This window comes from Thunnus maccoyii, chromosome 11, assembly GCF_910596095.1.
Source record: "Thunnus maccoyii chromosome 11, fThuMac1.1, whole genome shotgun sequence".
Lineage (NCBI taxonomy): Eukaryota > Metazoa > Chordata > Actinopteri > Scombriformes > Scombridae > Thunnus > Thunnus maccoyii.
Window position 1 is genome coordinate 17,881,656 of NC_056543.1, and position 22,927 is coordinate 17,904,582.

The 22,927-nt window shown below is 40.6% G+C and overlaps 1 protein-coding gene across 1 annotated transcript in view; it reads left to right on the plus strand.

Moving 5' to 3' along the window:
* myo3b (myosin IIIB) overlaps window positions 1–22,927 on the plus strand; it is a 66,723-nt gene that overhangs the window by 39,858 nt on the left and 3,938 nt on the right. Inside the window, exons 27-37 of the mRNA XM_042427147.1 lie at window positions 265–342; window positions 2,232–2,437; window positions 4,615–4,726; window positions 4,874–5,036; window positions 5,464–5,544; window positions 6,984–7,080; window positions 8,534–8,588; window positions 9,500–9,623; window positions 19,864–19,970; window positions 20,348–20,394; window positions 20,810–20,964. Of these exons, the coding sequence (XP_042283081.1) occupies window positions 265–342; window positions 2,232–2,437; window positions 4,615–4,726; window positions 4,874–5,036; window positions 5,464–5,544; window positions 6,984–7,080; window positions 8,534–8,588; window positions 9,500–9,623; window positions 19,864–19,970; window positions 20,348–20,394; window positions 20,810–20,918 (1,179 nt within the window). The 3' untranslated portion in view covers window positions 20,919–20,964. The remainder of the gene's footprint in view (window positions 1–264; window positions 343–2,231; window positions 2,438–4,614; window positions 4,727–4,873; window positions 5,037–5,463; window positions 5,545–6,983; window positions 7,081–8,533; window positions 8,589–9,499; window positions 9,624–19,863; window positions 19,971–20,347; window positions 20,395–20,809; window positions 20,965–22,927) is intronic.

The following is a 22,927-nucleotide window of genomic DNA, read 5'->3' on the forward strand; positions in this document are numbered from 1 at the left end:
TTTCCCGTGCCCCACAGCAGTGCAGTTATTCTCTAGATTGTTAGCTTTAAGTGTTTATGGGGCTATGTTATACAGACAGCTCAGTTAGTACAGCTGTGTATTCCCAACTGTCCCATTTAGAGGAAGGAGACCTGCTGTAATAATGCCTTTATCTCTACAGAGCTCAATGAGGACGTCAGGTTGCAAATGAACGGCACCTAATTTGAATCTGCTTCTGGCCTTGTTTATCATTGCATGGTGTTCATTGTCAATATTTGTGTTCAGGTGGACACCATGGAGATGATGCGTCACCCAGAAGAAACCACCAACATGAGGAGACAGACTGTGGCCTCCTATTTCCGTGTAGGTTTCTTCCTCTTTCACTCTTCTCAACAGTCTCACAACAACCAACAGAACATCATAATTTTACTTCTTCTATTAAATTTTAAACGTTTTTCAGAAATAACTACAAAGGAGAAGAAGAACTCTGCTAATGTCAACAAATGTTTTTGGAAAGTAAGACTGTTGAATTGTTTGTCTCTAGTTCTAGTTTAATGGATATAAATGTTCATACATTTTTACTTGCCTCTAATAATGACACTGACGGCTACATTTCAAGTTTGACAGAGCACCTCATGATCTTCATCACGTATTTCCAAGCTGAAAACTGCCTTGATTGTAGTTCATAATTGTACCATTTCAACAACATCTAGAATATACAGCAGTGAACAACCCAATAGAAAGAACAAATTGAACCGTCTTAGTCATTCCCTGCAGAAATGTAAAATACAGTAACTGGATGCTTTACTGTTGTAGCTGGTATAATAGACTTACAGTAATAGCTCACATGGTAAATTCAGCATAATCTACATTTCTACATAAGTAATTTAATTAGTACATTAACACTACACTCAATTCTATGTTGCGCTGAGTTTCTCTTTTTAAGACAAATACTCTTTTCCCTCACTGATTATTTTTGGTTCTGCTTCTCTGCACTTTCTCAATATTTAATTCTCACGCTTTGTTTGCATAAATTCAACACCTCCTGCAGACGTTTCACAATTAAAGCATTTCAGGATAGGGATGGGATTATTCTTCCTTATAGCTGCTGGAGGGCTTTTAATGTGAAACACACAAAGGAAGTGATGAAATTTCAATTAAGAAATAAAGGGCTGCCTCAAATAAAAACCCTAATGAAATAAAAGGTTATGTCTTCAGTTGAAGTAATCAGAATTTACAGTGATTTCATCATTATCAGTAAATTATTTAAAGCTGCACTAATCTTTATGTTTAAAGAGTACTGCATTGATTGTAACATTGTCGGACCCATGATGGACAGTTTGTTGTTTTAACTGAAGCAGTAAAACCAGAGATATCATGTTTTTTATTCCATGAATTCTTCTTGTTGGTCTACATTACCCACAATGCTACTCGACTTTAGTCAACTGTACAGACTCAGTTGTGTTATACAGTTAAATTACTACGTGTAATTTGACTATGGGGTCTTAGCAACGGACCCACAGTATAATTATCACACGATTCTGCAGTTCAGCTCTACAGAGTATTTCAGCATCTTCCCACTCACTGTTTTGTTTTTCCAGTCTCCTCGCTGTCATAGTTTTGTCTTCAGCCACAGCAAACAGCTGTTTTCAGATAAACCTGCTGTATATTACCTCCGCAGCACCAAACGAGAGACAGACAAAGCTGAGGAGCCAGATATTTGCCATCAAGAGTTGGTCAAATACAAGAAAAAGGAGCTAAGTGGCCAGCAACACCACTCCAAATGAATGATAATGTTGCTCTGTTTCTGCTGGATGTGTGAATAGGCAAATGTTTGCCATAAAAGCTTTAAAACATAGTAGATGTTGTGTTTACAGGTTGTTTGTAAATGCATAAAGATCAATGAATGCGGATTCAAGCAAAAGGATATTTTAAGCATTACCTCAAATTATTGCAAAAATACCACAAAGAATGGCACTAACTTTACTGCAATTAATAAAAATCCTCTGCACATTCGACTATTTGTTTTTGATATATGAGAATAAAAACAATCTGCCAGATTCTGTTGGGACTGATTAATACTGTCAGTTACTATTCAGCTTGTTATCAAACACATCTATGTCTGGAAAAAGTTGGACGCTCTTTGAAGACAATCATCATAACTGAACTGATGATATGAATTCACATAATTGCTCTGTGGTTTTCTTGTGTTGCCTCTGCCCACTGTTTGTTGTCTTATTATGTGTCTGCAGTACTCTCTGATGGACTTACTGTCCAAGATGGTGGTGGGTCAGCCGCACTTTGTGCGCTGCATCAAACCTAATGATGACAGGCAGGCACTGCGATTCAGCAAGGATAGGGTGATGGTGCAGCTGCGCTACACGGGGATACTGGAGACAGTGAACATCCGCCGGCAAGGCTACTCCCACCGCATCCTGTTTGAAGAATTTGTCAACAGGTAAGAATTGTGTCGAAACAAGCAGCACCTCCACTCTGCAGCACGCGCACGTTCTGAGCGCTGACACTACCCCAGAGATAGTGCAGAACAAGTGAGCCATGCTCTGCATCACACAAAACACGGGTTCTTTAATTAGATAGGGGTACAAGTTGAGCAGAGCAAGAGGCTGACTAATTGGTAGTCATTAGTGATAGTGCAAGACTAAATCCTACAGCTCTTTTAACTGGGTGGATACTCCAGTGTGGAAAATATGGATAAAATTCAAACAGGGAGGAACTGTGATTATAAGGGGTGATGCATTTTAATGGATTTCTTTTTACTATTCATGAAGAGTTTGTTCTTAAACTCGGTGACCTGGAAAAGCTCAAATGTAGTTTCCTTGTCCCATTGGTATTGCATTAGAACACAATTAAAACAAAATTTCATCATTAGGGGGGCTTTACATAAGTTGTGTTGTTTTTGTTTTTAAAAATGTGGGACAGGATTTAATCACTGTTAATAAGTGCTACACACTTCTGTTCAAATGTCCAACCCCAAATTTAAAGTATATATCAGCTCTTATATATATGTACATAGAGTCTTTGGGAAAACGGAAGGAAACTTATGTTTGATCAGTTTTCCTTTGAAAAATATTCTAGCCACCTCTAATGTGGAGACTTTAAGATGATATAAAGTTTAATTAACTCAGGCTTGTAGGGGAAAAAAAACTCAGTGGAGATGGTTGGTTAGTCTCACTGCTTTAGGGAAGCTTTAAAAAATTGTGCTTAATTTTTTTACCAAATGGTTTTTCTTTGCATGTCCTAGTTTTATGGCTCAGTGTTTCAAGAGTGATTATTAGAAGATCATCAATCACCTCAACTGATGATTTTACTGTTCTCTCTGTAACACCTGTGCATGAAGTGTGTTTGTGTGTGAGATTGAGAGAGTATTACCACTTCAGACTATATTTAAACCCCGCTATTGAATCCATATCATCCTACCTGAGCCAGGCAGAAGTCGTACAGACAGATCCGAATGGCTAAACTGCACCTTTAGTGAAAACTGATTTAAATTTGTGCTCTCATATCAAAGGCTCGTCTGATGTTGCCAAGCAGTGCTTTGTATTTACCATCAAAGAAATAACAGGTATCAACAGGAATTAGAATGAAAGCCTGTAGACTGAGGCGGGGAGGGGAGGGGAGTTCAAAGAAGTTTTTCTTCTTGTTGTTGTTCTTCTTTTTGACCAACGCCAGAACACAAGAGATGAACTAGTAGTTTAGAAGCCTTGATGTCCCTGAGCAAACAGTTAGAGCCACTTTGTCCTATGCTGGTATTTTGTAAACTACAACAATAGGATCAGTGGATGGCCCCAGTCAAACATGCAGTAGAGCTGATGCACACTGATAGGACCAGGCTGATGGGCATCTACTATGGCCACTGAAATTAGAGACGATCATCCATTCAAAAGAGCTTCAACAATGGGCCTCTGTTGAAGACTCATGTCTCAGTCAAGCTCATTTTTCTGGTCAGAGTAGGCAGGCGCTTTTCCAACTGTGGGGCCTCTAATGATGTTTCTGGCAGAAAAAGGTATTAAGATTTCTGGTCTCTCCTCTCGAACAGGGTTGGCTTAAATTACTTTAAAATGTTGCCAGTTGCTGACGAGGAGCTACATGCTTGTAATTAGTTACATAATCCGCTGGGCTACCAAATTTGAGGAATCTAATTAGGATACTTGTAGATTATCTTTGGATTATTCACTCTTCCAGTAAGCCTAAATCTCACAGATAACATTATATAAACATAAAACTAGACAAAAGTAGTAGTCGTAGTAGTAGTAGTAGATTTTGGGAAATAAGCCTTTACGCTTTCTTGCGTAGATGTGAATATTGATTACAGCTCTCCTGCCTCAAGTTTTGTATGGATTAAATTAATGAGCTATGACATGTTGATTATTGAGTTTTAGAGGTGCTGATAGGTGAATATTGTTACCTTTGGACAGAGCCAGGCTAGCTGTTTCCTCCTGTTTGCTAAGCTAACCATCTCCTTGTCTCAGCTTCATATTTACCATGCAGAAATAAATGCTATCAATCATCTCATCTAAGGGAAGTGAATGAAGCTAACTATTCCTTTTAAATTAAAAAAAATGAATTTTACTGGCAACATGCAGTTATTTCCCGCTTTGTCTCCTCATCTTGCAGATATTACTACCTTGCGTTTCGGGCTCACCAGATGCCTGAGACCAGCAAAGAAAATGCTGTTGCCATACTTGAGCGAGCTAAACTAGAAGGCTGGGTGCTGGGAAAGACAAAGGTAATGTGATTATTGCATGAAAAAACGGAACAATTAATACATTTGTGTTTTCATTACACAGTTACCTTTGCTCAAGTACCAAAAACCACATCTTTGGCTGCCCACCTTGACTGAGATACTGCTAACCTGCTCTGAACGTCCTGACAGGTTTTTCTGCGTTACTACCATGTGGAGCAGCTGAACCTGCTGTTGAGGGAGGTGATAGCTCGGGTGGTGGTGATGCAAGCTTACACGAAAGGCTGGCTGGGGGCCCGGCGTTACCGAAAAGAGAAGGAGAAGAGAAAGCACGGGGCCATCATCATCCAGTCAGGTACTGATTTTAATTCATCCATAAACAGAGGAAAGAAATTATTCAAACTTAAGAATTCTGATGTATTCTTTTATCACCTAATGATGAAACAGGTGCGAATACGTTATGAATGTGACCGCTGGTTTCTTAATGACCTCTGGTCTATTATGCACCGCTGAATCTTCATAAAAGAGATGAGTTTGATAACCACAGCTTGACCTATGAGGGTTAAGAGCAATGCTTCAGAGCAGACAATAAGACTTCAGAGAGTTCAAAGGGATCCATCCCTCTGCCACCTGGTTTAGCAGTGTTTTGAAGTGGGATCTTGTGTAGTATGTGCCGTCTATTTTGTTTCACAGAGGTAGGTCAGCAATCTCTTACCCACACACACACACACACACACACACACACACACACACACACACACTGTCTCTTTCTCTTTCTGCAGCCTGGAGGGGCTACATTGCACGGCAGAACCTCAAGCAAATAAAAAAGGAGCGGGAAGTGGCCGCCGTCCGCATACAGTCAGGTAAAGAAATGCTTATGTTTTTCTCTGAAGTTCTTCATACACTCAAGTGCAGACCTCTGGAATTTCTCGTGAAGCTGTGTGTCCGGTGGAAATTCACGCCACTTTTTTCATACATTTTGAAAAGGAAAAAGGATGAAGGCCTGAAAACCTTACATCTTTGTGAAACACCTTTTTGATCTCAATGAGTGGCCTACGAAACAGTAATAATTAATTAATAATGCATAGAGAAAAGCTTTTGAAAGTTTGGGCAGCATTTGGTCCCCATGTTTCAGAAGAACAGTGCATACTGAGATCCTTTTTTCCTTTCATCTCTTTCCCAGTAAAGGCAAGAGAGGGGCTTATCCCTTCTGTTTCCTCACGACTTCCTCTCTCAAATTCCTGGCCTATTACACAGCTCTCACATACCAGAAACAAGATGCCTTTTTATACTGTCAACCTTTTCATCTGAAATGTAAATTAATTCTTACTCAGTGTGCCTTGACGAAGATCAAAGTGGGCACATTAACCTTCCTGGGTACCTCCCCCCCCCCCTCCTTGGAGCCTCTCACTGGAGGACAAGGGAGGGTGCCAAAAGGGGCAGGAGAGAGGAGGGCAGGGGGAGGAGATTTGGCATTGTTTCCCCTGGCTCTCCTAAGGGCTGCCCTCATCTGGCACATGGAGCATCTCAGTCGCCTGCACACCTTGTGTAAATGTCCTCCATTAAAACCCTTGTAAATAACGCTGCAGAATGGATAAACAGGGTTCTTGTGTGAGGAAAGCCTCTCTGATGCCGCTGTCTTTCTCTTTAGAAAAGTGTGTTTGTGTGTGGCCGCTGGGGTTCAGGGGGGGAGAACCTGAACCTGACATAAGTGGGGCCTCAGCCCCCCGGCGGAGCACTCCAGCACATTCACATTGTGTGTTCTCTGCAGCTTATAGCCTTTGAGGTGGGCTGCATTTGCATTCTGAAAATAAACAGATGCCTTTCAAATGTATGAGCCTGGTGGCTTCTCAGATCTCAGCGGGGCCTGGGGGACATGCTCACCATCGATCAGATTAGACCATGCAAAATAGAACCATGGCTCAACAATGTACTTGAGCTTTCTTTTCCTGTGCATATAATTTTACAAGAAAAACACAAAGCCCTTTGACGGAGTAAGTCAGCAGGCTCCGTTTACCATCCATCTGAGCCCAGTATGTCTCAGTAATCACACATTGTTTTCCCTTTGCTCCACTACGCTCCTTAAGAGGAAGCTAAACATATTTTACTTCCTGCCAGCAATTGCTGTGTTTTCAATACGAGGCTGTTTTAGTGCTTCAATAAATTGTTGTAAACTGTGTTAATTGGAGCAATTACATTTGATATCTGCCTCACTGGACATGTATGTTTTTTGGATGGATGGCAGAATGAAAATGGTTTTCTGAGTGTTTGAGTACATATCTGACATTCATATCTTGTGCAGTTTACAGGGGCCATCGGGTGCGTCGGGACCATGGACCCCAGGGGCAAAGATGTCACCCTGAGGCTGGAGGAAAGACCACCAAGGAGGAGCACATGGGGTGAGCCTTGACATCCCATATCCTTGAGGATCTGTTCTCATTGGAAGAATATTTTTCAGCAGTTTAATTTTTGTTTTTTCTTGATTGTTTCTTCTTACGGCACAGACAATAGGCTTCAAATATGACTTAAATGAGTCTGCCATTAGAGACGGCTTATTGAGCATGAGGGCTCACATACCTGTCAATCATCCTCAGCCCTGTCAGTTTGGCTCCTTTTTCCCCTCTAATGCACTGTTGTTTGAACCAGAAGAAAAAGCTCCTCCCTGCGCACCTCCTCTTTCAGTTTTATAAACGTAATAAATATCTTTCCAGCAAGATAGCACACTTGTCTGACCACAAATGGGGTTGGGCGCTGCACTGGTCTCCAGATGTATGAGCTGAAGACTTTGTGTTTATTCAGCATATGGGCAGGCCAGTCATTAAGAAAGTATGTGCTAAGCAGGAGAGCGGCCACTGACTAAACAGCAGCACACGTGGTGTTGATGGCGGCTTTTTAGCTCTGTTTAGCTTCTCTCTGCACACAAACTCAAAATGATACCAGGTTATCTGTTTATACAAATTCCCAAATGTTAGGTTTGGGATTATGTACTAAAAAATATAAAAGGAAAAGTATTCCTCAGTGATTTTGGTTGTGATGAGGTTTTGTATGTGGAGCTGAAAAAGAATCCAAAATGTTTACGACGAATGCCATATGTGCGTGTAAAATCCCATTTCTTTTCAATTCACATCTTAAACCAATTCATTATCATGTTCAGATCCAGGGTGACTTTTGGTCAACGTTGTGCATCTCTCTCCAGACTCAGACTCCAAAATATTAGATTTACACATCTAAAAATGTTATGCTTGTTGTATACTCAAACCAAGCGGAGCCTCATCTGGGATTTTTCTCTCCGTGTTTACAATCATATTCCTTGGTGAGAAAAACTTCAAACCTCCACTTAACAATTCTGTTTAATCAGTGCTGGAATCTCTCCATATAGATTTATTTTGACATGATCTGGCCCATTTTCCTCCTGTAAGATCTATGTTCTCACCTACATGCTGTTCTTTTCCCGTTTGATATCCCTCCTCTCTGCCACGCATGAATTCTGTGTTTGCATCCAAACAGCAGAGCCTCCAGTTGCATCACCAAGTCCAAACTGGATTCTGATTTTCTAAACTCAAAACATGACTGCGACTGGCATGCAGCATTGTGTTTGCAGATGTTGTCTTTTTTGGTGTTTGTCTTTTTTTTTTTTTCCTTTTTAAATAATGCAACAATGAGTGATCACACACAGAAACATGTCTCTCTCTCTCTCTCTCGCTCTATACAAATTGCATAATCATAAAGCAGAGCTGTTTTTGCCTTTTAAACAAGAACACAAAGACGATCATCCTCAGCTATATATGAATAGTATGTTGTTTTATGACATTTTATGTTCATTTCACTTAAAAATGCTTCTCACTTTCTCAGGTCTAACAGCCCAGAGAGCAATGAGGCAAATACAGATCGCATACATACAGCGAATGTGAGTAACAGAATATCAATGAAATGAGCATTTTTCTTACTCCTGACTTTAGCTGTGTATGTTAAATGCTGCTCCTCTACAAAGCAGCTTTAACCCAGATTAATCTTTGGGAATTTTTTGAGTCCTTGAGACAAAAGAGTTCTCTTGCTCCAACCTCCATCTCAGCGGAGAAGACAGGGTGGTACGGGAACGAGAGTATCAAAAGGCTGGAAATTCACGGCTGAGAATAAATGCTCGCTCTTCCCTGAGGTGATTTGTCTTTGCGCTCCTCTTTCTACAGATGTTAGACCCCTTTTTTAGTAAAGACCTGAGGTTCTTTGGTAGCACTTTGATATCCTGCTCGGATTCAATATGTGAAATAGAAGAGCCACTCCGTGACTTGGAGCACATCACAGTCTTTGAAGTCTGATCCAATTTTTGCTGCTCACCATTTGATGTTGAAAGGATGAAATGAGGAAAATGTACAGTTTTTGCCAGTAACTCTGCTGAGCATATGTAAGATTAAAAAAGCAAAATCCTTTGGAGGATGTACTTAGAAATGTTAAGCAGATTAATACTTTCCTATAGCTCTTTTATTCAAAGATAAAATTAAATATGAGAGGAAGCCTGTATGTGCTGTTTTTTACTCTCACAATTAAGTCAGTGTGGTGCTGTTTGCTAGGAGGTAGGGCTAGTAAAGGGGGATATGCAATTGCATTAGCATTTGATTAACATTGCAAAGCACATTAATGGGTTTGAGTTATATGCATGCCAAATTGTAAATAAATGAATACAGCGTCTACATGACTAAATTAAAAAAAAAAAACAAAAAAAACCACACACATTACAGGGCTTGCTTTAACTTGTGTCTATTTATCTTGTGCTTTCATTGACATTGCTCTTCTGGGTGTGTTTACGCCTCCTCTTTCAAGGTTGGCCCCGACAGCCGAGACAGACAAGTGAAAGACATCAAGAGAGACAAAGGCAGAGCAGAAGACAGTGTAACGAAGCCTTGCAGGGAGACAGCTAGGCTGCGAGACATGCAGTGTAAACAAGGTAAGCCCGAGCACAGAGCTGGCGGGTGCAGGTAATTACACAAAGAGACAGCAAAAATCCTGCTTTAATGGATAAAGTGCCATTTTTAATACGGGACCCCTTTCAACCTTTCATCCCAGCCAATCCTCTGCTGCCATTCTTTGTTGACAGCAAAAAGAGAGAAGCATTATGGGTGATCATTTCTGCGGTATTTTAATAACCCAGGTCAGCTCATCATAAACGTCTCATGGCAAGTGGGGGGGCTTTTGAAATGGCATGAGCACTTCAAAGCTTTCGTTCTCCCGCATGGCGAGCCCTTCACTAAGGATCTCATCAATGACTCTTAATAGACCTGCACAGTAACGGTGACAAGAAAATACACAAACCCTGATTTGTTGAACATATGTTTGGTTTGCTTTTTGCCCCAGGCGATGAATTACATTAATTCCGGCTGCCTGGAAGGCAGAGTGGGTGGCTGTGCAGGGGGCCGCCGATTACGGCCGTCACCCAGCCCACCGCTAGGGTAGTCTGGGTAATGGGGGCCTGGCCCTTCATTAATGTTATAAGAAGAGTATGAGGTAAGAGATGGAGGTGGAATAGCATTTAGCGGCGCGGCTGAGAGATTACGGGGATTAGACATGATAATGTAACACAGACAGGGCTCTCCAGCGGGCCCGGGATTAGTGTCAGCACGCCACAGCAGGTCTGGGTTAGATAGCGGCTAATTCGGTAATGCTGCATACAGGTGACCCCCCGCTCCCAGGCATCACTGCTGCTGAAGGGAGGCAGTGTTTGATTTATAATGTCAGAGTGATTATGGAGGGAAACATTGCAGTACATTTTGCTCAAATGTGTGTTTTGTCCTGCGTCACATATTTCTAACACAGAACTCTGCGTTCACAGCTGAATTATTTCCTGTTTTTTATTGTTTCTTTGAAAACCCTGAAACCCTAAAAGTATGTATGATGTTTCATTTGATGGGCAAAACACATTCCTTTGCACACAGGACACATGTTTTCAGTTTGAAATTAGTTTGAATATACAGTGTTCAACTACATTAAAATAGAGCTTTATCACCTAATGCACTGGTTCCCAACCTTTTGGGCTTTTGACCCCTTAAAATGAAGCAATGTCTTCTTACCCACCCCTCTTTACAGGTTATTGCTTCAGTGTGGAAATAAATTATGAGCAATTTTCCTTCTCAGATTGTTTCATTACACATTCCAGAGGCCTGAAGAGGTGAAAGTATTCAGTGTTTGACCAAAACAAAAAGAACAGCTGATGAAAAAGACCTTTGTAACGAATTGATTATCAATGTTAAAAATCGCCATCCTCTTAAGTCATTTCAGTCTACAATTAAAGAGAATTTCAATCTGTTTCCAATAGAAATCGACTTTTTTTTCCTGAGAATATAAGACTTTAAGGTCTTTGATTACTGGGTATGGAGGAGATTTTTGCAGGGATCTTGTAGGTTGAGAACCACTAATGCAACCTAAAACCCTTCTAATTCAGTCGCATTGGCATCATTTATTGCAGCAAGTCAAACACTTCTTGTTATTAGGTAAACCGAAAGGTCACCATACTGACTAAATTAGCCTTGGGCTCATGAATAACGTTTCATATCTCACAGTTCAGTTATATCGTATTCAAATACCTGACCAAAAAAAATCCACCGTGGGCTTTGCTAACGTTTTAGTTATTTTGTGTGGAGAGCACACAAATTTTCAGGTATTCATCGTTGCTTCTTTTCCTGCCTCGTTCATGTTCCAAGGTCTGCTTGTGGCTCCAACTGCTTTCAGGAAACCCTATTTGAATATGTTGAGGGAGGCCACGGTGGCTCAGGCACCCAGGGCACACTTTGATCCCTGCAGATCTGAGGGCCTTTTTTTTTTTTCATCCCGAGGTTGAGCGAGTCATGGAAGCCTTGCCCTGCCAGATGTTTGGAGACCGGGCTCCTTCCTGTGTCTCATCCTGCTGTCGCCTCTGGTGATCGCATCGGTTCTCTCGGGCTGGAGCTCGACCTGGAGTGTTTCAGGACACCAGTGGAGAAAAACAGAAAATTAGCCATGGAAATCAAATTACCCCACCCCTCCAGACACATGCACACTCGCACACTCTCTACACCCTGCTCCCATTAATGCCAAAACACCGGGGCGTGACCTGGAACCTCTTAATGTGTTTGACGGACGTTGGGTCTTTTCTAAGTGATTTAACTAAGCTTAGTGTTACAAATGACTCGCTTAGCTCAGTTTTTCTTTCATGTATGAAACAAAGCAGACCAGTTAGAGAGATGATATGGTGAGATGTCTGTTTCACTGTATATCTGACACCGGGCTAGGCGACTATTCTCACTCTTTAGCCAAATACCCACAGTACTGCATTTTATGGTGGGAACAGAACATTAAAGCACTTTGTACTCCAGGCGCTCTCAGATGTCTGCAGCGCCAACCTTTGATTTCCTATGTTTTGTCAGGGAAAAAGTTACACATACACAGTGTAGTCATGTAAGCTACACACTCAAGACGATGTCACCTCTCGTCACCTGTCTCCAGAGCCTGAATATTAATGCAACATGTTTGGAAATGAGTCACAGAGGCGTGTTACAGAAAGAAAGACTTTGCTTGCAAGCAGCAGATATGATCAGAGTGCTGCTTATGCTCCTCAGCGTGGTAAACAGGATGGTGCCGAGGATCAGTCAGAGCTGACTTTGTGGTTTATGAAAGCTGAGCTACTTATGTTAACAGGCTTTTTGAAGATTATAGTTGTGGTAAACATACATGTCAAGAGAGAGACAGTGATAAAGTGGAGCCACAACACAGAGACCAATTACCTCTGCGCCTTGGAAGATAGTTAACCTGGTCGTTTGAAGGGATGAGACGGAGGAGAAGAAAGAGAAAAATGAAAAGGTTGCGGAGAATAGTTGAAGTTAATGTTGACTTATTGGTGATAGTTACATCCCCTCAGTGCATAACATGGTACAGTCAATAAGAATTGATTTTGTTTGTCGCCCAGAGCTTTCTCTCTCTTCGCTTTAAAGCTACAGCTGGGAGAGAGCTCATTGGAAATGTGGACGTAGTTTTACCCACGCTGAGGTCAAACCCACACTCACCAGTACATCACACTTTCCTCTGCTCTCGCTCCCTCCCTCAGCTCTTAAACATCTTCCCACATGTCCTCCCACAAGGTTTGCAGCTACCAGGTGCTGCTCCACAAGCCTCCACCACCACCACTACCACCACCACCACCACCACCACAGCGGCAGCATCACCATATCAACATGCATCTGCCAGACAAATGATCCACCCTCTCCATGTTCTCTAGACAAATACTCTCCCTCCCTCTTGCTGTCTCTCAGCCTTTTGATTTATCTGTCTGTCTCCACATATTGCTGTGTCTCAACCGGATGCCTTCAGTTTTAGGCAAATTACAGGCTCGGCATAGCGGCAGCAGAGATTTGGAAGGGATAGGAAAGACTCAACTTAACGGAAGGAGTTGCCTCTGTCTGACGCTACCTACGTAATCCTCTTAATGTCAGTGGGAGTAGTTAACAGGATGTACTTCCAAACTACTCATCATCACAATTCCAACAGAATAATCTCCCCAGACATAAAATCAAGGTGGAATATGATGCTCCAAGTTCTCTGTAATTTCGCATGTGGATTTAGTCATTTGATGTAGTTTAACAAAGTTTTTCCCAAGCAACAAACCTTATTAATTTGTTATTATAGTAGATAAAATACAGTTTAATGTATTCAAATAAACATATTCATTCATATTTTATTTAATAGAAGTACTAGCATCCTACCAATCAGGAGGGAAGAGCTTAATGCCCATCATTAGCATATTTAATCTATTTTTGGCCTGGTTTTCTTGTCATTCATGGATCCCTCTTCACTACTTACTTTATACTCATCCTGCTGGATCACAGTTATACGTAACGCGTATTATGTCTCTGACAAATGATTGACTTCCACAGAGTTCAGAGATTTTTTTTCCTCCACGCAAACATTTCTTCAGGAGTCAAAGTTCCAAATCTGCTGTCAGGGGAAATGATTGATTTCAGTGTGAAAAATTGGTTGTAAGTAAAAACATCCTCTGCTCGCATTATTGAAAACAGATGCAGGAACTACTCTTTTTCAGCATTATCTGTTTGTCTTATAATGTAGAGCACATGACTTACTATTTAACTATGATGTCCGAAATGATGATGGTGGTAATAAATCTCAGGAGTCCTGAAAAGTTCTGGAAATCCTCTTCAACTTCAGATATCTGTTTGGGGTCTTTGTTTGCAAGTGAGGAATAATGTCTGTGTTTGTCTGCATGTGTGTGTGTGTGTGTGTGTCTGTGTATGTACACGCACGTCTGGTTTCATGTGCCTGTGTGTGTGTGCAAAGAGGCGGTTGTGAGGTAAAGAGAGGGGTCTGGGTTGCACATGCCTCATTTAGACATCAAAGGCCCCTGCTGATGATTTTTCCTTATAATCCATGCCTTTTGGTGCCTCTGCTCCCTCCATCTGAATAAACAAAGCCCAAGTGGTTCACTGTGGTCTGGGAGAAGTCAGGTGATTGCAGTACGTGATTTAGGAAGTAAATCGATACATCTCTAATTTATTCCACTAAAAATCGCTTTTAGCAGCTCTTTTATGTTGTTTCTGAGGCGCATTCAGATTTTCAAGGGATTTCAAAGTGGTATTTAGAGATGTAATACGAGTCATCTGCTGCTCTTTGAAAATGAAAGAAATACCTATCTCAAAAAGAATTCAAGCCCTTTTTATCTCAAGAAGCAAACATGTACAATATGTAAGTCTCTCACCAAGAAGAGCAAACTCTGCTTGGCTTTCTTTTGATAGGGAGAAATCAATATTGTATGAACCGCACTGCCTGCTGTATTCCCAGTTGACCATTATTCCTCCCCACCCCAAACAGCAGACGTTACCCACGATCATTTAGCAAACCCCTGGTGTGAGCCACTGTCTGACCCCTTCCCAGCTCTGCTTTTCCATGTCCAAGCAAGGCTCCCATGCCAGAAGCCAGTTTGGCAGCTTCCCTGCCTGTAATATATCTGCAGGAGCAGCATTCCTCTGGGGCTGGCCTGGATCAAATGGCAGTGATTTCCCAAACAGAGGCACATAGATGGGAAGCCTGACCCATCCTCTGATCTGCTACACGCTCTAATCGCTGCGGGTCAGAATGGATAAATGGTGATGTTGAACTCTTGTGTGCCGTATTCTGGAGTCCTGATCTGCAGCGGTAGATCCAGCAGGATGAAGAGCTAACCAACAGATTAAGGCTGAACAATTTTAGGAAAATATCTAAATCCGATTTGCAACTTAAATAAATTGCAGCTACTTTTTATAAACTAAACCACAGGCCTGCATTTGTGGAGTTCATAGATTTAAACAATAACGATTGTGAAACTTTTATCTTGCTTTTAATTGCTACCAACCAATCTTGTGTCTGCATTAATAGAATCAGATAAAATAATGCAGTTGATTGGTGTTGAGGACCTGCTATGGTTCTTTTTTTTCTACCAGTCATGCAGAGAAAAGCAAACTTGTCTGGTTTTCTATATATAAACAAGAGCATGATATATTGTTTACCATCTTAGCATGCAAACATTTTTGGTATTGATCATAAACCAAAGTACTGGACAAATTTTAAAAAATGACCCGATTATGTTGCTAGATAAAAAGTTATGGGATCACGTTCAGGATTCATCCTCTGGGGAGCATGAATGACAATCCATCCAATAGTTGTTGAGATATTTCAATCTGGATCAAACTGGTGGTCTCACCAAAATGATTTATTAAGATGTCACATTAGTGGTATACTTGACATTGATCAATAATTGAATATAGTTATGATACTAAAAAGTGAGTTTATATTTATTGATAACAGCTGCATAGTTGGCCAGTTATGGTAGTAATAACAAGCTGATGATAAGTTACATCAGACTGCCGACCCTGGCGCGAGGATGCATGCATCAAATGTGACATAATCGCGCCTGTTTCATTGAGCATAGGCTACACAAGTTGATGTGGCCCATTGTTGTGCACCTTCCAATTTTTAAGACAAGGCGCCCTCTGCATGCACAGGGTTTTTCATTTCAAGACGGTATATGGAACAAGTTCAAAGGTAGATTGGCTGAGCAGGTACAAACATCTGTATGACCCTTCGCTGAGAGACCACAGAGACTCATATGGCCTTAAATTCACAGAATGAGATGGCCACCATCTCCATCACCTTTTTTCTCTTTATTAGTCGTAAACACACCAGTTCTTCCTCAGCATTGAGGAAGTGTGCAGCCATCTTTGCTCTATGACATCGTTCTGGTAGCATTTATTGATTTCATGAGTCTTCACAGAATATTTCGTTCATACTCCTCCTGGCTAAGCCTCATCTGCAGAGGCATAAACAAAGCTTAATGCTAAAACCTCTGCACTGTAGCTGCTGCAGCTAATGTTTACATGAGGTCAGACCGCTAGGACAGTCTGCTTCACTGTATGAAATTGATGTGAACCAATCACATACATCATTTTGGACAAAAAGATTTGTCACTCTGCTGGTCTTCATCATTAAAAATGATAGATTGGTGTTTCTTTCTCTACACAACCATGTTTGACTAAACTGAACAGACACCAACATGCAGACAATGATGCATATTAACCAGGCAGTAGCCAGTATTTCTTTGATACTGTTTGGCCAACTCACACAATTAATGTTAGCTACAGCTGAGTAAATTTGAAGGCAACAGTTGTCATTATAGCCGATGAAATCAGCGGTTGCCAGCTTTAACTTTCAGTTGCTACTGCCTGTTAAGACACAGTTTATTATATGATTAAAGGATTAAATTGCAGCACATCTGATTTGAAAATTGGACCCCTTCAAATGCGATTTAATAAAAACTGTTAATCAAAACCTTCATCCCACAACAGATCCGATCTTTTAGCTGCAGTGGAGAATCCACAGCACAAGGAATTGGAAGGTGTCATGCTTAATGTAGTTAAGAGTCAGTGCATCACTCTCTTATATTTATGTTGCTATTTTTTAAGTATTTTTTGTTGAAAACACATAAACAGACTACGCAGTCTATTTTACAAAATGATTTCATTCTGAAACTTCGTTCAAGGCCATCAGGATTCATAATTTGTGATTGAGTGCTTTGATGCGATTTCAGGGGAATAAGAAATTTGCTTATCAAACCTATTTCAGCATCATTAGTGGAACAATGTCCTACATAGACATACTGTGTTAGTGAAATTTAAGGTGTAAACATTTATTTGTGCTAGTTTATTTCTTCTATTACTGTAATGACAGTATGTCATGCAGATAGAGTAACTGTTTCAGGTTTCACAAAGCTAGTTTATCTCATAATATTCATACCTAAGTGCGTCTCATGCAACCAAACCAAGCTAGTTGTTTACACATAGCTGTTTTTTTGCGGTACATAAGATCTATCCAAAATATCCTCAAATACTCAAGGGTAACAAGGATTCACACGGTGGACGGTTAGCACCTCTGAGGCAGAGATAGATAAGATTCACGTTAAAAGTTGGCTGACAGGAACTGACTTTCTGGGCATTTACAAACTGTGACTTTAGTAAACCTGTGCTGGTTTGAATAACATCAAGAAAGCCGAGGAAAGATGTGGGGTTGAGGTGTGGGGGGGAGAAGGGGGGTGCTCTTTGATGTATAGGATTGAGATGTGATGAGGTCTGTTCAAAGTGAGTACAAAGTAGTGTTAAGATGGAAAAAGCAAATGCAGCTTTAGTCAAGGTAGAGAAGCCGAGGTAGCAAGACATGATGAAGAAATGTCCTGTCTCACCCGAAACGTCGGCAAAGAAGATGAAACGTTATCTGATATTAAATATAGATGCTGCTTCCTTGTAAAAGTGTCTTGGCTTTAAAACACACTTTTGTATCCTATGAATTTTGAAACCCAGGGTGTGTTGTAGTAGAGGATTGAACAAAGCCTTCATAATTGTCTTACGTTTGAATAATCAGGTTATCACATGGCTCATTATCTTTAGTAAGTCGTCAATAACATATCACTTTCTGTGGTGCAATGAATAATTCATTGTTCAGTACACTGTTTTGAACAATCAGTAAAAAAAACGACTACGCTGACAAAGATTCGGCCTTCTGCTGGAAGAGAGGCAGCAGCAATAGAAAGCAGAGACAAAGCAGTTCAATCTGCGGCAATCTGAATGTGCAAATGGCTTCTTACTCTGTTTAACAGCTTCACCACAGCTTACATTTGTGCCATTGACTTCTGTAGGAAGCAGGAGGGTGAAAATCAATATCTAAAGCCCCATAGATCTGCTGAGTCACTGTAAGATTTTTATTAGGTCCTTGTTGAAGTGTGTGTGGTGGAAATGTACTCTTTACAGGCCGGCTAATGGCTATCACTTCACTTTAAAGGGTCTGTTCACCCAGATCACCATACTTTTAATTTAAACCACTCTATTGTATTAGAGTGGCAGAACAAATTGTAGATGTAGATGTCTTGTAACCTCATTAACTTGTTCCAATTTGTGCCGTTATGTGACAGATGAAAGTCTGGAGAGACAGGAAACAGGGGTAGAGAGAGGAGTATGATATGCAACAAAGGTCCACTGCTGGAATCAAACCGCCGATGCTGCGGTTTTGTGTTATGTGTCCCAACCAACCACAAAATAAAGCTTTTGATTTAAGTGAACTGACTCTTAAAGGAATAGTTTGATATTTCCCAGTGAGCACCAGCCAGTCCAGTATTTGGAAAAACACAAATAGTGGATTTTTATGAATATTTATTTCATACAAATCTTTTAAAAATTATTTGTTTTCGGGAAGAAAAAAAAATCATGTCAAATAAGCGCACAGGTCGGGACTCGAAGCATAGCGAGGTTACATTGCTGTCACCAGTGACCATAGCCATTTTTTAAATGTCTTTCCAACTGGAAAATGCTCAGTGGGTTAAGTGATTATTCACTTTCTTGCTGAGAGTTCAATAAGAAGATCGATACCACTCTCATGTCTGGAGAGTAAATATGAAGGTACAGCCAAGAGATGGTTAGCTTAGTTTAGCATAAAGACTGACTGGTGATGATAGCACTTCCTGGAGTTTTGCCGTCACCATGAGGTTGCCAGGCAACCAACAGAGGCTCCAGGAAATCACTGTACCTAGCCAAGGAATAGTTTGTAACCTCCTGTAAAACCACAACTGGTCATTTGTACAGATTAAACAAACGAGATATAAAATGATAATTAGTGAGCTTTAGAAGTGCTGCTAAGTGGATTGTGTAACCTTTTGTAACAGCTAGCGCCAGGCTAGCTATTTCCCCGTGTTTCAAGTCTTTATGCTAAGCTAACCATCTCCTGGCTCTAGTTTCATAATTTATGGACAGACATAAGAATGGTATCAATCTCCTAATCAAACTCTCAGCAAGATGAGTGGATTTCCCAAAATGTTGAACTCTTCTTACATATATATATAATGGCTTACATTGTACAGACACATTTTATGTAGTCCATTTTTACACTATTTTACATATTGTTGGGATAATTGTCAGTGTCTCCATATAGTTAATTTCATTGACAATTGCGTTTACAGTCCAGTTGTCTTTTGTTGGAGGGTTTACCTGCAGCCATTTACGTTTAATGGCTTTCTCTCTAAACTTGCAGGAGTTTATCCAGATGTTGCTCAGGTATATTGTAATTAAAATAATCAACTTCTACTCCAAAGGATTTCATTATCTCTTCAGTGATCTCCTGCCAAAATTTTTAAAAAAAGGTCAAACATTTTTTTACTACACTGCCTCCAGCATTAGCTTTCAGTTGTTTTTAGTGTGAACTCAAAGACCTGATCTGATCCTGCATATAAATGCATCCATAGAGGAGTCACTTTATTTGATGTTTTGATCACAGGTAGTGAAAATACTTGATTAGTCAGAAGTGTCTCCAATACCACACACTACGAAGTGATCACTGCCTGCTTCCATCTGAATTTAACTATGTTCTGCTGTGCACCTGTGCTGAGAGATATATTTATATGTGGGTTATATGTGTGGATTTATGTAATGTTAAGCTGTTATTGAGTAAGCTCATGTATGGAATTGCGTAATGTTACCTAAGTACATTTAAAATACGTTTCTGCCACTTCGGGACACAGATTTAATAAGTCAAGGGCAGAATCTGTTCACTGCTGCTGTCATCACCATCTGCATCATCTTGGTGCTTCTTGTTGTTTTGCCTGGTTGGATCATTGCCTCTGTTTTCCTCAGTTGCAGGTCCAGTGATGAAGCTGCAGCAGAGAACTCCTCGCCGGCGGGGCCAGCAGCCCAAGCTGCTCAACAGCCCTGAAGACAGCCTGTACTACAACCAGCTAAATGTGAGTTCAAAGTGCCGATAAAGGCCTTTGTCTGACTTTGGTTCCACATGATAATACAATTAAACCTACCTGTGCCAGACCCTGGAGCCCCACCCCCACGCTTCTCTGCCTCTTGTCTTGAACATGTGCTTATGCTCTTTATCTGTTGCTTTCATGTCAGGATGTCTGCCTTCACGGTGAATAATTGATGTGGTTTATCAAAGCTGAGCAAGATGCATGCTTCATCAGACTCACTTGAGCCCTTTGATCAGAAAAAATTATGCTGTGACTTCTGATATTATCAGCATCTGCTCGCATTCAACACAAAATCACTTTGAATTAAAAATTAATGACTCTCTGCTCATCTTTTGACTGTGTGCTCTTGGCCCTTTCCTCAGAGAACTCTAGATTACCAGGGGAGCAAGAGGAAGCCGAGAAAACTTGGGTAAATAACTGCTTTCCTACTTACAGCAACTCTAAACAGAGCAGGCCCTTTGTGGAATAGGAGAATCCAGAAATGGAGTTGTTTTCTTATAATGTAAATGGAGAGCCGAAAATAACAGGCTTTTTATGAGCAGTTGCTCTGCGTCATTAGAGGGGGGGTAACATATTAAGGCTTTGTCAGCATGCTAATTTTAATTGTTGAAGGTCTGACTTGTATTTGTACTATAAATGACATCCTGGTTCAGATCAGTATGCTTAAGAAAACGCCTGAACGCCTCACTGCTGTATCTGCAAATGTTGTTTTTATTCTAAATGTCTAGTTTCTCACATCAAGAAAACTCTGTAATACTCTCTTCTGTATCCCTGCAACTCTCCTCCAGCCTCTCACCACTTTTTCGTCCTCTTTCACATCACAGTCAAATCAAAGTGCTGGATGGAGAAGATGAGTACTACAAATTACTGTCAACTGTGGAGTCAATCCCTGAGGAAGAGTACGCGGCGGCACCCCCCTCCCATCCTTTCTAGTGGGCCTCTCGTCAGTCAGAGCTGAGCCTTACAACCATGTCAACCGGTAAGACAGATGCACCAGACATGTAGACAGACACTCCAAAGAACATGCTCCGTGTTGGATGTGCTTTGGTATGTGGAGCAAGTATCAGCGGTGTAGAATAGGCGACCTGTACAGGCGATGCCCTCAGCTGTTAATCCAACAGTTTTCTATAAGCACTTTGCCATTTTTAGTCGTAAATCACGACAGTTTCTCATTTCAGATCAGGCTTTATAGACATGATGCTTTATAATAGATGTTATATTTTGTCAGAAGAGAAGCTCCAGGCTTCTTCCAGACGCACACAATTAAACTTTTATCTATTCTTGTACTTGACTTACTGCTATTGTGCCTCCATATTTGGCAAAATGTTATGTTGTTTTATTTATATAGAATATGATATTTTATGATGTCTGTCATTTTTCTGGATGCTTTTTCAGGGTCTGAAATCTTTCACTAAATAAGAATAAGAAATTAGTAGTCTGCTTACAAACCACTGTGAAAAGGTACAGATGTTGCATCAATAAATAAATTAATGACAATACACATAACACAAAGAATACAGCATCATGTGATGCACTGGGAGGGGAGGTCTCATTAATAAAAAAAAAAAAAAAACATTTTGCAAAGTCACAATGAAACACATGAATACGGAGCATCCAGTCAGAGTCTTAATATTGTTATTATGTGTGTACGCTCTACGCAAGAGCTGCTATTAATGATTATTCTCACCATCCATGTATCTATTAATTAGTATATTGACTAAAATGACAAATACCTGAAAGTATAGCGATGCCTTCAAACTGCTTCTGTTCTGTCATAAATCCCATAATATTAGATTAATAATGAAATAAACTAAAAGCAAGTAAAACCTTGTATTTTTAAAGCTTTGTCCAGCAAATATTTGTTTCCTATCTCAATAAATGACAAACTAACAAGCTAACAAGCTACTTGCTTGTTAAAACTGTCAGTGATTATTTTCTGTCAGTTGACTGATCTATTATCATTTCAGCACTAATCTACATTCACACAAAGGAGCCCCTCTTCTTGCTGGCAGTGTGTTTTTAAACTCAGTGGCGTTAACTTGACATGGAAACATCTACCTATTTTTGAGCGTTATGCCTCTTGTCTAAGACAGATCCAAAGACAAATCCTTCTGAAACCCAAAACTCTCTCCGTATGACTTCTCCCACAGCGAGCTGCCAGTAGTCAGAGAGGCTTTGTGCTGTCTGAGTGCTGGAATCACCACACATAGCCTCACAGAAGCAGAGCTAGACCTCACTTTGAATTTCACCCTAAATACAGGAATTTTCTTTTAAGATGTGAAGTGTCGGAAATGCAGGGCTGGCGAGTTGATTTGTAGAGCTTTTTTTTTTTTTCTTTTCAATTTGCATATCATTTACTGCATCTCCCTTTGTTGACACCCGAGGGCCTGAGAGGAGATTTTGATCTTAATAGGAAGAGTAGGGTGGTATGACTGAGGATCTCATCCTCCTTATATTCAGCGGGGAAAACATTAGAGCTCTGCCTAGATAGCTAGACCGGCTTCACTTAAGTTCAGGTTCAGGCTCACAGAAGTCCTGGCGGGTTTAAAGAGGCCCAGAGTGATCATCAAATCCCAGAGCTCAGTTCTGTTTGAGGTCAAGCTCAGGCTGAGACACTGAGGACTGACCTATCACCTAAACATCACTGCTTATCCGTTTCCTCTGTTTTAGCATGTAAAAAAATGTAAAGGAAGCCTCTGCCTTACATTTTATGTAACTAAAACACCCTGCAAGTGAAATTTAAGATGATAGATGGCTTCATCATGTGACAACACTGTGGTTTTAACCCTGTCATTTTCCAACCATAACTATGCTGTATGTTGTTTTGAACAGCCACAATGCTCGTAGTGGTAGTAATCCAAATTGTTTGAAATGGTACACAGCTCCTGAAAGGATATAACACACATAAGCATCCCTTATGAAAAGACATCTTAAAACAATCT